Source organism: Theropithecus gelada, chromosome 14 (assembly GCF_003255815.1).
Source record: "Theropithecus gelada isolate Dixy chromosome 14, Tgel_1.0, whole genome shotgun sequence".
In the NCBI taxonomy this organism is placed as follows: domain Eukaryota; kingdom Metazoa; phylum Chordata; class Mammalia; order Primates; family Cercopithecidae; genus Theropithecus; species Theropithecus gelada.
Window position 1 is genome coordinate 95,225,829 of NC_037682.1, and position 16,503 is coordinate 95,242,331.

At 35.8% G+C, this 16,503-nt stretch overlaps 1 protein-coding gene across 2 annotated transcripts in view; it reads left to right on the forward strand.

The window, feature by feature from the left end:
- Positions 1–16,503, forward strand: part of DYNC2H1 (dynein cytoplasmic 2 heavy chain 1) — a 357,072-nt gene that overhangs the window by 207,494 nt on the left and 133,075 nt on the right. For both annotated transcript variants that reach the window (XM_025357391.1, XM_025357392.1), the window contains 2 exons: positions 2,914–3,122; positions 5,739–5,843. In XM_025357391.1, coding sequence (XP_025213176.1) covers positions 2,914–3,122; positions 5,739–5,843 — 314 coding nt within the window. The remainder of the gene's footprint in view (positions 1–2,913; positions 3,123–5,738; positions 5,844–16,503) is intronic.

A 16,503-nucleotide genomic window follows, 5' to 3' on the forward strand; every position in this document is an offset into this window, starting at 1 on the left:
GCTAGGATGTGATCAAGTCCCATTTTAATTTATATATTTTTGAAGTTTAAAAAAACCTATTTAATGAACTATATGGACAAAAGGTACTTAAAAGATTATGGCTCAATGAAATTTCCACAAACTGAATTCCCCCACGTGGCCAGCACCTTAATTAAGAAACAGAACATTATAAGTGCCACTGAATCTACTCATGTAATGTTGCCTTTCAGCCTCTACCATCCCCCAACTTTACCTTCCCCTGTTCCTGAGGTAGACACCAGACACTTAACTATATAGATTAGTTATGCCTGTTTTTGTGAAACTGGAAACATACAGCATGTATGTTCTAGTGTTTGGGTTCCTGTAGTTAACATTACATTTGATAAATTCAGCTATATGGTTGCATTTAGTTGTAGTCCATTTATTCTCAATGCTATACAGTATGCCTTTGTGTAATTATATGCATATCTGTTGATGGACATGTTGGTAGTTTTGAATTTGGGATGATTATGGGTAATGCTGCTATACCTTTAGGTGAATATATAGATGTATTTCTGTTGAGTATATATGTAGGAATAGAATTGCTAGGCCATAGGGTATGCATTTGTTCACCATTACTAGTTGATGCCAAATAGTATTCCAAGAGAATTTAATTTTACATCAGAAAAGTACACATAAATGTAGAATTCAATAAATTTCCCATAAATTGAACCTATGTAACTTGCACACCCCCCCCAAAAAAAATAAAAACAGCTTTATCAGTATTTTAGAGGTGCCTTTTTTCTACTCCTTTCTACATACGACCCAACATTCCCCACCTCATACATGGGTAACTACTTTCCTGACCCCCGTGAACTGTTGTTTTTAACATTTGACACTGATTTTTTTTTTTTTTTTTGGAGAATATAGACTAATACTTTTTTCAGCTTGCCTAAAAGCTTGGTAATTTTCCAAAATGCTTTTGAATATTTATTTGACTTTTATAATACCACTATGAGGCTATTAGTGTTAGTGCCCCTTCACAAAAGAGAAAAAACAGAACTTGAATGATTTATCATTCTGTTTCAAGTTTGTGATAGAATTAATTAATAGCATTCTAAGACATGTATAGATATTTTACACCATTATGTTTTAAATAAAAGGCAGATCCTTTAAAATGATATTGAATCTCGGAGTAAAAATCTGTTAAATCTTGTGATTACAGAATTTTCTGATATGAAGGAACTTCCACATGTATAGAATTCAATGCTAAAAAAGAGAAAAAGTTCTAAATCTTGGGAACAATTGGTATTGAGAGTAATAGCCATGCGACCTAGAGCAAGTTTCCTAATCTTTAAGCCTGAGTTTCCTGATCTTTAAATTAGGAATAATAGTAGACACAACCTCAGTTTATTTGAATATCCAGAAGTTTAAATTACAAAAGCCATATGAAGCATTTAACAGTACATTTAATGTATGGAGTTAAGCTATCAGTAATGGTTGACTGTAATTATTGCTATTGTTGTAATTTGAGTTCTATTCATTTTATTTTATCCTGAACAACATAAAATTTGTTTTGAGAAAAATAGGTAGAAGAAAAATAATATTTTCTTATAAAAATTCTATAAAATATTTCACATAATGACTGCTGTTTCTATTTTATACGTTGAAAGATACACTAATACGTCTGTATTCCCTACTGACTTATCAGTGACTGGCTAACTTATCAGTGACTAAATGATAAAGGTATCATTTAGTGAGTATCAGGACAACTAGAAATTCGAGTCCTGGTGAAGTCCTTTGTTTAGTCACTGTTGACAATAAGATGTAGGCAGATAACAACTTTATTCTTCCACTGTGGAGGTCCCCTTATCCTGCAGCAGGCAACCTAAATCACTTATGTTCCAAGGCATGTAGATAATCAATTTTTGTCATATCTCTAAATTTTATAGTAATGAAATATAACTATGCTAGTAATGCTAACAATAAAGTTAGCTAGTTTAAATATAGTTATGTGTCTCCTGTATTTACTGTAGATCTGAGATTTAATTCTTACATTTTAACATTACCACAAAATTGTGATGACAAGGATATTTCTGTTGCAAAATGAAATAATACCTTATACAAGAAGTTCCTGACCAACATGGTGAAACCTTGTCTCTACTAAAAATACAAAAAAATTAGCCAGGCATGGTGGCACACACCTGTAATCCCAGCTACTCAGGAGGCTGAGGCAGGAGAATCGCTTGAACCCGGGAGGTGGAAGAAGCAGTGAGCTGAGATCGTGTCATTGCACTCCAGCCTGGGTGACAGAGCAAGACACCATCTCAAAAAAAACAAAAACAAAAAGTTCTATTGTGGTTTTTTAATATTACATTTCTCTTCTATTAAAATAGAAAGTAGATAGTTGACTATGTAAAATCATGACATTTAGAAGAGTGTAATGTGTGAAGGTGTTTTGTAGAGTTTCCCTGTTAATCAGATTATTTTATAAACTGACAGTTTCATCAAATGTGTAAAATTATATTTTGGATAGGTCCGCTTAAGGAATTTCCAATTTAAGTAACCAGGATTGTGTGGCAGTTAATTTAGATAATCTGACTGGATTCAGAGTACCTCATTTCTATTTCAGATCTTTGTGTAACTTTCTCATTTTGGTGCCTTAGCCTTCCTATCCCTTAGGAAGGTTTCTCCATATGTATAATTGTATAATATTAATACTTCTATCTTTGCTATGAGGATTAAGTGAATTTATACACGTAAACTATTTGGAAGATTTTACTTGATTAAAAAATCTCAAATATTATTTACTACTATTAATATTAATGGTCATTTGAATAAATGATTTAGTTGTATTAAATTTATTTTGCTGTATGTTATAAATATAACTCAAGCCAGGAATTTAGTTAATGTTTTAAAAATGAAATTAATAAAAGTGTTTTTTTTAAATTATAGGTGCCAAAGATATACAATGGGAATTTGTACATGGTTTACTTGAAAATGCTATTTATGGAGGACGTATAGACAACTATTTTGACCTTAGAGTTCTTCAGTCATACCTGAAGCAGTTTTTTAATTCTTCAGTTATTGATGTATTCAACCAAAGAAACAAGAAAAGCATTTTTCCATATTCCGTATCTCTACCACAATCCTGCAGCATTTTGGTAGGTAAAATGAATGATTTTCAATCTATTTCCAGGTAGATACATGAATCATTTCTTACATTGTTAAATATATGTTACTTCTTTTCTAATGCACAAGTAATTATTCACAGTTTGGATTATTTGTTATGACAATATATGGCTTGATTCTCTCAACTTTAGTAAGGCATCCTAAAAACTTTTGAGTACTTACCGAAAGTTGGGTGGTTGATCATAATAATAGGCTGGTCTGTAGACAGATCTTGAAGGGAGTGGCCAAAGAAAATTCCAAGAAGGTAGGACTGCTGTGAAAAACTGCAGTGGGAGAATATGCACTTCATAGTAGTCATGAGTGTACTCTCATATATTGAAAAATAGGAAGGAAGACAAATACTATTTAATATGTGTCTTTAGTTTCTGGCTTGTACACTTAAAGCTTGTCTAAATATATAAAAGAAATTTACTTTGTTTTTCACAGGAACTTTTTGTGTATCTATTTCAGCCAACTGTAGCTTTTTGCTTTGAACCATCACATGAAAGCCTCCTGGAATGCACTCATCTTTTCCAGAAAATAGTAATAAGTATAGCTGAAAGATTTCAATTCTAATTTATTTTGCCACAAACCTATATGTGTATCCATGTGCAAATAATGCTTTATTAGAGTACTATAATTATACATTTCTTCTTGAATTACAAAGGCACGTATCTATTCAATTATGTAGTTCTCTCAGTTTTGTGCTGTTTTCTTTCATGCAAATATTTTTCAAGAAAAATCCTTCATTTGGCACATAATTGTCAAAAAACAAAAGTTAAAAAAACTATTAAATATATTACTCTTATTGACTATCTTATAACCTTAAGTATCCTGTTTTATTTCTAGTATCTTTAATTTACTCATTCATTCATTAATATACATTGAACATCTGCTTAGTGATAGTTCTGCTCTAGGCATTGTGGATATAGTAATGCATCTGTGGAGTTTGCCTTCTAGCAGAACCTTAGAGTGAATGAGTAAATACAGAATATCACATAATTATTATACATTTATTTCAGATAGTGTACCCCAACAAGTCTTCCAACTCTATTGTTAGAAGCTTACATTGAAAAATACAATTCATACAGAAATGTATACATTATAAATGCACAATTCCATGAATTTTTATACATAGACCACATGAGTGTAGCCAGTTCTGGGGTCAAGAAACAGAACATTATTAGCTTCCCAGAAGTTTTCCTTATGTTCCCTTCTAGTTACTACCTCTCCCACAAAGGGTACATTATCCTTACTCTAACAGCCTAGTTTTCCTGTTTTTGTGCTGTTTATATAAATTTTGTCACATATATATTTTTATGTACAAATAAGGATAAATCGGTCTGAATATGTAACTGCCAATTATTAGTCAGCGTATCACTGTATAGTTCTAGATAGATGGAAGACTCTAGCCAGTCTAGACAAGAAGATTTCGTAGCTATTTTGAAATGAGCAAAGTGTATACATCTACAAAGAGTAAATATTTTTAAATTTATAGGATGACTTACGAGAATCACTGTTTAGCTTTCTAATTGAGTTAGACGAAAGACACTGAATGTTTCCCAGGATAACACATGCACACATACATGCAAACATACACTCATGTACATGTACATATACATTTATACATATATATTGTGATTGAATACCTCGAGGAAGTTTACAAATGCTAAGCTAAAGGATTGGAAGAATTTCAGAGAACAGCATGACTTTCCAAAATGTGACATATTTCCAGGTCCTGGACTTCCTGGAGTCCAACTGTCTCCTTGGAAATACTTCAGGGTCAGCTGCCAAGGATAAGAAAGGATGAGGGGAAGTCAGAGGCCAAGTCTCCCCATGCCTACTTCAGCAAACACAGTTTAGATGCACGTGCAGTACTTGCCTTAAAATAACTTCTCTTCATGAAAACAAAACAGTTTCCATGTTTAGGCCAAACTGAATAAGCAAACTAATTGCACTTAGTTTTGATTTAAAGTCATGAGTGAGTAACTGTTGAGATGAGTGCTCAACAAGCCAAGCTTATTCAATGCGTAGGGTAGTTCTTAGGATGAATGATAGGATTATTAATGCATTTTATCACACCTCACCAGCAAACTGAAGACTAACTGGAATTGCTCTGTTATAAAGTAATTTACAAAGCAGTGCTTGCATACTAGTGTGTGTCTACACGTTTACAAGTTTTCTCTAAGTTAAAAAGAAACAAAAGTAGATTGCTTGAATATTTGTCTTAATTTAACATGAGCAGAACTGCACTCTGCAGATTGGTCTTTGGTAAGTTACAGGAAAAAAATTATAGAGCTTTCCTAAAAATATCTAACATAGTAGCTTACATATCGTAGGCATAGTCACTCAAATATGTTTAAAATAATTCAGGGTCCCTTTGTAGGTGGGAGTTAGGATAAGAAAATATAATATCAAATAATCGAAGTGTGAAGAAGTATTAATGATAATACTTTCCATAGATAACTGAGTTAATATGCAAGGTGAGATTTATCTAGAAAATAAAAATACAAATAATAATTTAACATTTCAAAGTATTCTTATTTCAGTGATTGCAAGTTCAATTTTTATTTTTAAAAAGTAACTGTTTTTCACTTTTTTATATTTAGGACTATCGTGCTGTCATTGAGAAACTTCCAGAGGACGACAAACCTAGTTTCTTTGGTCTGCCTGCCAATATTGCTCGCTCATCTCAGCGCATGATCAGTTCTCAGGTAACCTAAAAAGAAGATCTACCTTCAAGAAAAGTTGCTATTCAGCCTGAAGGAGACAAAATTAAATGTGATTTAGTACCATAGACCCCATAAGCTTTATTGAAACATTTTATTTTATTTTCACAACACATTCCAGTTTTACTTTAAATATACTTTTAAAAATATTTAATTTTCGGATTTTTTTTTCTTTTTAAACTTTTATTTTAGATTCAGGGGGAAATGTGCAGATTTGTTACATGGATAGATTGTGTGTCATAAGGGTTTGGTGTACAGATTATTTCGTCACGTAGGTAATAAGCATAGTGCCCAATAGGTAATTTTTCGATCCTCCCTCTCCTCTCACCCTCCACCCTCAAGTAGACCCTGGTGTCTGTTGTTCCCTTCTTTGTATCCACATATACTCAGTGTTTAGATCTCACTTATAAGTGAGAACATGTGGTATTTGGTTATCTGTTCCTGCATTAGTTTGCTTATGAAAATGATCTCCAGCTCCATCCATCCTTGCTGTGAAGGACATGGTCTTGCTCCAGCTCCTTCACTTCCTTGCTGCAAAGGACATGGTCTTGTTCTTTTCTTATGTTGCATAGTATTCCATGTTGTCTGTGTACCCCATTTTCTTTATTCAGTCTACCGTTGATGGCCATTTAGGTTGACTCCATATCTTTGCCATTGTGAGTAGTGCTGCAGTGAACATTCACGTGCATATGTCTTTATGGTAGAACCATTTATATTCCTTTGAGTATATACCCAATAATGGGATTGCTGGGTCAAATGGTAGTTCTGTTTTAAGTTTTTTGAGAAATCGGCAAACTATTTTCCACAGTGGTTGAACTAATTTGCATTCCCACCAGTGGTGTATAAGCGTTCCCTTTTCTCTGCAACCTTGACAGCACCTGTTATTTTTTGACTTTTTAATAATAGCCAATCTGATGGGTATGAGGTGGTATCTCATTGTGGTTTTGATTTGCATTTCTCTAATGATCACGATGTCAAACATTTTTTCATGTTTGTTGGCCACATGTATGTCTTCTTTTGAGAAGCATCTCTTTATGGTTTTTTTTTGCCCACTTTTTAATGGGCTTGTTTTTTGTTTGTTAATTTCTTTAAGTTCCTGATAGATTCTGGACATTGGATCTTTGTTGAGTACATACTTTGCAAACATTTTCTCCTATTCTGCAGGTTGTCTGTTTACTCTGTTGATAGTCTCTTTTGCTGTGCAGAAGCTCTTTAGTTAGGTCTCATTTGACAATTTTTGTTTGGGTTGCAATTGCTGTTGGCATCTTTGTCATGAAATTTTTGCCAGGGCCAATGTTCAGAATTGTATTTCCTAGGTTGTCTCCCAGGGTTTTTATAGTTTTGGCTTTTACATTTAAGTCTTTAATCCATCTTGAGTTGATTTTTGTATGTGGTGAAAGGAATGGGTCCAGTTTCCATCTTCTGCACATTGCTAGGTAGTTAACCCAGCACCATTTATTGAATAGGAAGTTCTTTCCCCACTGCTTGTTTTGTTGACTTGTCAAAGATCGTCGGATTGTTGTAGGTGTGTAGCTTTATTTCTGGGCTCTCTATTCTGTTCTCTTGGTCTGTGTGTCTGTTTCTATAGTTTCTTTGTGGAGATCTTTCACCTGTATACTACTGTTAATACTTCTGATTTGTATTATGAAATTCTCGTAGTGAATTTTTCCACTCCAGAAGGTCAGTTTGGTTCTTCCTTAAAATGCCTGTTTCATTTTTCAGCTCTTGGATTGATTTACTGGATACTTTGGATTCCTTGGATTGGATTTCAACTTTCTCCTGAATTTTGTTGAGCTTTTTTGCCACATTATGCATTCTTTGTCATTTCAGACATTTCAATCTGATTAGGGACCATTGCTGGTGGGCGGGGAATGGGCGTATAGTGGGCTCCTTTGAAGTTTTATAAGGACACTGGCTTTTTGAATTGCCAGAGTTTTTTTCTGATTCTCATCTGGTGGGGCTGGTGTTCCTTTAACTCTGAGGCAAGTTGGGTACACCCAGCTGGGTTTGGTTTTGGATGCTTTCAAAGGGCCAAGGCTCTGTACAATGTCTTTATTTGTGGGTGAATTCTTGCACCTGATTTTCGGCATCTATTAGCAGAATAATGTTTAGTATTGTAGTTTGGGCTGCAGTCCTACGGCGCTTAGGAGTAGTGGCTGGTAGATAGGCTCTTAGCCCTCTGTTTTTTTTTGTATTTCCTTGATTTCGCAGGCATGTTCTTGGGGGCAGGGGGAGGGGCGGGGAATAAAACCATCTCACCAGGGCCCCCTCCTTGGCTTTGAGTGAGCCTCCTGTGATCATTGATGCCTTGCCTAAGTTTCTTTTCCTACGTGTTCAGGGTGATGGGGCTCCCTCTGACAGGCTGCAGCCGGGAGATAGGCTGGCTATATGCTTTCTGGACCAGCCCTGCGGAGGGAGGTACGAACCACTTCTGTGCTGGCCCACAAACCTGCATGTCCCACCCCTCTCAGTGATCTGAGGGTGGGCGCTTCTCCCCAGCTCCAGTGCTGGCCGTAGATCTGGGCTTAGTACTCCTGAGCTGCATACACATTCCAGGGACACTGGAGCAGCCCTTGGCTTGGGGTCAGTCTCTGGCTGCGCTTGGGGATCTGAAGTGCCCGTAGGTTACTTGGAAAATACTCAGATAGTGCAGAACACCCAGGCAGGGCTGTGGAGGCTGCATTGTACACACGATCCTGCGGGGTGACTATGGAGGGGCTCGGGGGTGGGAGGGCCTGCAGAACAGATGTGCCCTAATCCTGCGGGGGAAGCCAGCCCTGCTGTCTCTTGGCCGGGCAGTCAGATGATGCTAGAGCCTCTCGGAGGGTGATGGGGACCCCTGGGGAAATGGGCACTTATGACCTTACTCTACTGCAGTGCAGCTGTCCTGCACACAAAAGCTCCTGAGCTCCACACCAGCTGAAGCACTGTTTCTGCTTAGTCTCCAGGCAGATCCTCCAGCAGCTCACACGTCTCTGAGGGATGTGGAGTCCCCTGTAGCTAGGATCCCATAGATCCAAGGTGAGGGTGAGATGTCCCTCAGTCTCCTCACTCATCACTTCCTCAGGAGTTGCTTGGGGCTGGGAAAAGCCCTGAGCATCATGTTAAGGCACGTAGGGTTCCAGCTTCCTCCCTCTTCACCCTGGGCATCAGCGTTACTTCTCCATCTACTCTCAGTAGTGTTTTCTTTCCAAAGATCTGCCCAAATTTTGTGGGATTACTTGATAATTTGGTATCTCTCAGTGGGAATGGTTCTTCCTGGCTGCATCTGGTCAGCCATCTTGTTCAGCTCTCTCTATTTTAATGTTTAAACTCAAGTTCTACCCATATACATACGTTCGTGTGTGTATAATACATATATTTGAATACTCAGATAAAATTTTACAATACTTAAGCAAATAAGGTTAATATAATTAAAGGTTATTAAAAGAATAAAAGGTTATTTCATAGACTCCAATGAAGTATTTGCTTTGGGAACCTTATCAATAGAAGTTCGAGAGCCTTCTCTTGAAAGTTCTATTATTAACAGAACATGGCTTCTGCAACTGCTAGTCTCAGTATCATTCAGGTTCTGGGGAACCTAATTTAGCATAGTTTGGATCAATTATCTAATGAAGGTGATAGCGTAACATAGAGCAGATACAGCCTTACAGACTTAGAGATACAGGAGAAGACATGCAGAATGTTCAGCATCTTCATCTTACAGGGAGGCCAAGCAGCTACCTATATACAGAACTTATTTTGCTCCTGGGCCGTTAACAAGAGCCAAGGGTGTGTGGGTCATCTTGGCACTTAGAAGCTGTAGCCTTAGTTTCCCACCAATCTTCTATTTCATGTTAGCTACAAAAGTCCGGTGCTTGTATAGCAACACACAGCTCCCCAGGCTAAGTGGAGTCCTAAGGAACAGGAGTTTCATGACAAACTAGGCAGATAAAACGTTCCACGCTTATCTTAACTATGTAGTTTCTAAGGAAATAGTACCATGAGAAGATAGACTCCAATGTTATTTCCCCAGACTGTCCTGATTCAACCCACACTTCATTTTACTTTTTCTCACTCAAATATACCAAAAAATTATCCCAAATTTATCGTAATATGATCTAATTTCTACTAGTTTGTCTTGCCTTAGTATTCCAATTTTTGTGAATACTTTTGGGATGAAACGAAGATAACATTCTTCCTAAGGTTTTTTGGTAACACATATTTTCTTATTTGTATTTAACTGTTAGTCTGTTTCACTACTTATTTACTTGAGTACTTATTTTTTTAATTACCATTTTTTACCTAAAAGGGTTTCACAGTGTCTCAATTATTGTAACATTTTATTTTTCAAATTATAAAGATGTATATGCAACTGAACTAATAAAATTTATATATTTAGAGATTTTTTTCATTCCAAGCCACGTTTAAAATGCCCTTATTTGAAAGTAAATATTCAGATACTACAAAGTTTGATTCAACACCAAGCCTGTCAATGTACTTGACAAGAAGTAGATTAGAAAACATTATTTATCATGCACACGTTCAGGGATACAAGAACAGATACTGCATCAAGTATTTGATGATTTGGGCTTTTAAGGACAGGCTAATGCCAAAGTTGTATAGCCAATTTTGTACAAATATGAAGGTCGAAAATGAGTACATACATTCAAGGCAGTGACCACAAGTTGTGTCTATCTACTGCAAATTGTTGATGATACTTATGTACAGATGCTGTGTGTCAGTAGTTAGAAGTTTTTTTCTTTTTGTAACTTGCTGCAGTATACACACCACATGGCGTTCTCAACCACATCAGCTAATACAGTCTTTTCCTCAACTTTTTCGCTGTTATAATTACTCTAGGGATGTTACATTAACCAAAATGTGAAAGTCAAAAGCAAGAGACTTTGGGTTTTGTTTTTGATGGTGAGGAGGGGGAGAGATAAATTTGATATATTAATTTGAATTGCCCATGCAATAACATTTATTTGAGTTGCCATAAAATATCTATTTGGAAATGTCTAGTAGGAACATAAATAAACATAGGGAGGCTTCAGATGTAGATATGATAAAAAAAGATTTGACAAGAAAGCAGTACATCTATGAGAGAGGAAGCTGTAGAAATTAGAGATTGATTGCTAGGGAGGATGAAGCAGAAAAGAAAGATGCCTGAAGGTAGAATCCTGGGAAATATCTGTAATTAACACATATTTGGAGATGGAAAAATCTTTGGAAGAATTTTAGCAAGAGTGGTCTGCATTCAGAAAACAAGACAAGCAGAAGAGCTTTAAAAGACAGTCTTCAGGTGATGGAAGGGGGTGATGCTGGTTGTTCAGGGAGTGGAAGAGGAAGGCTAAGTTATAAAGAATTGGGCATTATTCAGTATTTCAAAATCTTTTCTAGAGTCATCTCTGTGGAATGCTGGAGGATAGAAATCTAATTGCAATAGTTTGGGAGGGAAAGTGGGTGAAAAAGTGATGCCAATGAATATAGGTGATTAATTTAGGAAGTTTGGCACTGACCAGATCTATATCTCTACCAATAAAAGTTAAAGGCAAAATGTAGGTAATCTAATGTGAATACAAGATTCAGGGAGAAATTGTTACTATTGATGTTGGAAGAAACTGAAGCATGTTTTTTCTGTACTCTCTTACAGGATTCTGAGTTATTCAAGGGTAGAACGTGTATTTTTCTTTTTGTCTTCTTTTTTTGTTGGGGGTTGGTGTGCCAGTACCTGTTTATGGATTGTACCCTTAGTATCCTTAGTACTTTCTATTAATGAATATTGTTTTGTTTTAAAGATGTATTTTCCATTTAAAGCAACTATAAATATCATTTGAGTTGATTCAAAAAAATTGTTAAATATTTTTGGTATTAGCATTTTTGGCTATAGGCATTTCAAGATTTCTTTATATCTTTTCTAGAATTACTCTTGCCACTGCTTTTGCTTGTTTAAATTCTTCATTCAATACCCAGTCCAAAGCTTATCCTCTCCTGAAGTATTTGTATTGATCATCTGGTATTTTTTACTTTTATTTATCTCAGCTATCCAACATTATTTGCCGCTAATATAATATTAGATTAGGTTTTGGAATGTAAAGGTGAATAAAAATAGTCCCTGTTTTGAAGGAATTCAGTTTAGTGGGGAGAGAAATGTGTAGAAAAAGTCCCACTGCCACATAAGTGGTAAAATAGAAACGTGTTCTACTAAGTATGTATCTTGTGAATTTATATCTGAATAAATATATGTACTTTTCATTTCATTGCTGAAGAAAAACTTTTTGCATGAATTAGATCATTTGTATTATGTTTGTACAAATTTCTGCAATCAAGACAGTTTGAGTAAATGAGAAACACTTTAAAATTAAGCTAAATTAAGTTCTTCTGAGGAAATCTTTAAAGCAGAAATTATACTTCTCTTATAACTTCAGACTTAGCAATGTTTGAAATTTTGCTTCTTTTAAATTCAAAAAGTAATTGTAGTTTACACAGCTTTTTGTTCAGTTAAAACATACTTTTGTTTCAGAAAATGAAAACTAAACAATAAATTTTTAAATAACTAAAGCTCTAACCTATTATGATTAATATATATCTTTACCCAGATAGCATAATATCTTCTATGTGTTATGTATATTAACTTTTGTCTCCCCAGATAAATAAAACAGTTAAAATAGCACTTAGTAAATAGTAGGTCCCTTTATGACAATGCTATTCTCTTCATCTCCTTCATGTCCCTCCTTCTCTTGTACCAAAACTGGCCAGTCGCAGTACTTTTATCTCTCGAATTAAGCAGCATATGGCACCAGCAGACTCAGACACTGAGACAAAAATGACACTTCTTTCACTGGATTTCATACACTGGAATGTTAGTAGTTTTTACTTGCTGGTGATCATACTTGGAGTGAAAGAAGGAAGGCTGTTGTAGTCAATAATAAGTAAACCTCGATGATGTGTAGAGAGCTTGAGAGAGCATTATTTCTATTCTTTCAACAATGGAAGCCAGACAAACTGCAAATTTACAACTTTCTTTGAACCTCTCAGAGATGAAATTGCAGGGCAAAAACTCTAGGAAATCTAAGGAGATGCTGCAGTTGCCTAAAAAGTGACACGACACAAACATTTGCTTACCTGGGGCATATGCACCCAGGCACTGTTAAGAATTCAGCTAGAATAGTTAATAAATTGGTCAAGGCCAAGTGTAGGCTGCTAGTGTATGAGGGCAACTGATATAGGTGTTCTTACCCCCTCACGGGCTTTTTCTCCATGGCCTCTTACCTGATGAGAGTATTCAGGAGTTATTTTGTGTGTGTGACAGAAACCTGAGGGAGAGATACACAGCTATTTTGTGGGGAAGGGTCCATAAAACTCTGCCCCTACCCTAAATAAAACGAATCTGTAGACCCCCATTTTATATAAAAGGTATCTTCAGAGGAGTTTGAAACCTGCACTGCAAAAATCACCCTTAAATCCAGCCCAACTCCTCATTTAACACAAATCCCTAAAGGCCTATCAGAAAGAAAGTTACATGCATTTGTAAGCTTTAAAAGTTCCTTAGTCTTTACTGCTCTAGACAAAATTTCAGCTTCCAAGAAAACATTACAGAGTATATGAAAATGCAAGAAAAGGTACCACTCCAAGAGACAGAACAATCCAGAGAACCAGAAAAAGATAAGACACAGATGTTGGAACTACCTAACAGAAAATTTTAAATAATTACAATTTTTATGTTAAAAGTTCTGATGAGGCCAGGTGCAGTGGCTCACGCCTTGTAATCCCAACATTTTGGGAGGCCAAGGCGAGCAGATCACGAGGTCAGGAGATCGAGACCATCCTGGCTAACACGGTGAAACCCTGCCTCTACTAAAAATACAAAAAATTAGCCGGGCATGGTAGCATGTGCCTGTAGTCACAGCTACTCGGGAAGGTGAGGCAGGAGAATTGCTTGAACCCGGGAGGCAGAGGTTACAGTGAGCCGAGATTGCAACACTGCACTCCAGCCTGAGTCACAGAGCGAGACTCCGTCTCAAAAAAAAAAAAAAAAAGTTTGATGAAAAAGCATGATATGCAAGATTGGATGTTTAATTTTAGCAGAGATATGGAAACTATAAGAATGAATAAAATGAAAGTGCTAGAAATAAAAAGCACAGTAACAGAGATGCAGACTGTCTTCAACAAGTTTATAGACTTGATATAGCCAAGGAAAGAATCAGTGAAATTGAAGATAGAGCAATAGAAGTTACCCAAACTGAAACATAAGGAGAAAAAAATGGAAAAAAAAAAAAAAAAATAGAACAAAGCATCCATGAATTGTGAGACAAAATCAAACAAACTAACCATTGTGTAATTAGTATTCACAAATCCACAAAGCTTAAAGGATGCCACGCTGGATAAATTTCCACCACCTCACCCTCTCTTAAAAAACAAACACACATAGGCATAAAATACTAAAACTGAAAAAGACTGAAATAATGAAGCTAGCAGCAGGGTAGAGAAAGTGTTGTGGGGGAAACACACACCACATACAAAGAAACAAATACTAGAGCAGCCTTTTCCTCAGAAGCCATTCAAGTCAGAAGATAATGGAATTGTGGTAACTTTAAATTGCTCAATGAAAAAACTGGAAACCACAAATTCTAACTTAGCAAAGTATCTTTCAAAATGAAATAAAGTCTTTCTTGGCTGGGCATGGTGGCTTACGCCTGTAATCCCAGCACTTTGGGAGGGCAAGGTGGGCAGATCACTTGATGTCAGGAGTTCGAGACCACCCTGGCCAACATGGTGAAACCCCATCTCTACCAAATATATAAAAAATTAGCTGGGTGTGGTGGCATGCACCTGTAATCGCAGCTACTCAGGAGGCTGTGGCAGTAGAATCACTTGAACCCAGCAGGCAGAGGTTGCAGTGAGCCAAGATCACGCCACTACACTCCAGCCTGGGCAACAGAGGGAGACTCTAACTCAAAAAAAAAAAAAAAAAACTTTCTTAAATAAAACAATTTATTGCCAGCAAACTTTATAAGATTGTTACAGGAAGTTCTTCAAACAGAAGAGCTACGTTTCCAGGCAGAATATAAATATAATTACATATTAACACACATTTGAATGTTTACAAGCCAAATAACTTTGTTTATAATTTAATACATAGCAACTATAAAAGTATTTCCATATTTTTGAATTCAAAGTCGAATTGTTATAAAATTGTGTCTGTAAAAAATGTAGAATTATTATAAGGTTTATGTGTTTTTTTCTGTTTTTTTGTTTTTGAGATGGAGTCTCGCTCTGTCGCCCAGGCTGGAGTGCAGTGGCGCGATCTCGGCTCACTGCAAGCTCTGCCTGCCGGGTTCACGCCATTCTCCTGCCTCAGCCTTCCGAATAGCTGGGACTGCAGGTGCCTGCCACTTCGCCAGGCTAACTTTTTGTATTTTTAGTAGAGATCGGGTTTCACCTTGTTAGCCAGGATGGTCTCAATCTCCTGATCTTGTGATCTGCCTGCCTCAGCCTCCTTATGTGTTTTTAAAAAGGAGGCTTCTGAAAACCTTGATGTGTCATTGAAACTCAGTTCTACTATACTGGCCTCCCAACAGGAAAGCCTATATTATTCCTGGGAGGGAGTGAATGCGTGGTTGTGGATATGGGTACACGCGACTATTTTTTAATGGGATGTGTATTTGGTGGATTTTACCAATAAGTTGTTTCTAAGGATATATTTTAATTCTAATGTATCTTATCTGTCAAAAATCCACTACATAGAAGAAAGTTAATAGAAAATTTTATCATCATCATCATTTAAAGACCATAGAAAATTAACTTTAATGTAGAAATTTCTTTTTCTCTTTTAGTGGAAATTAGATTTTGAAAACATCTCTAAGTTCAACTGTAGGAGGTTTCTTTTATTCAGTAATATCATGGTTTTATTTAACTGTTTTATCTTTTTCTTTTATATTCTTATTTTTCCTTTAGATGTTTGCATTTGTTAATAACAAATCAGTGATGGCACATTCTCTAGGCTAAGAACAGTTGCAGCATGTTGCCTAGAAAGAAACGGTGTGAAATTTGTTATTTTTGAACAGAAGTCAGAAAAATATGAGCCAACTTTACCTTTGAAAATATCGTAATTTAATGATTTGAATGAAATCGAGATACAATAAAATCTTAATTTAAAATTTTTCCATCTCTGTTAATTCCTGAGGCAAACACAGTAATCTATTCTAGTCTCTTCACCAGGTAGCTATGTAGCTAGTAAAACATTGAGGATTCTACTGGTAAAGAAAAAAAGCAAGCAAGGATAGTGGGGTAAATTTGGTATTTCTGGCACAGGTAGGGTAGAAGAGAATTTGGCTACAAGGAATATCTATTTTAAATCCATGATAAATTGTAAATTGGATAAATTAGTTTGTAAATTTAAATATCAAATGTAAAATTTGGTTTTCATTCTAACAATTCCATGTAATGAAGTTTTTTTTTTTCAATTACAAAAACCATTTTTAGTTACCAAAAAGTTTTAGTTGGCATTTTATTACTTTTTAAAATAAATTCAAAGTTTAGTATCAGTATCTAATATGTAATATCAATATAAATAGCCTATAAATACTTGTCTTAAATTTGAAGATTTTGATATACTCCAGCAATTGAAGACATTAAGTACCCAAGAAATGTCCATTTAAAT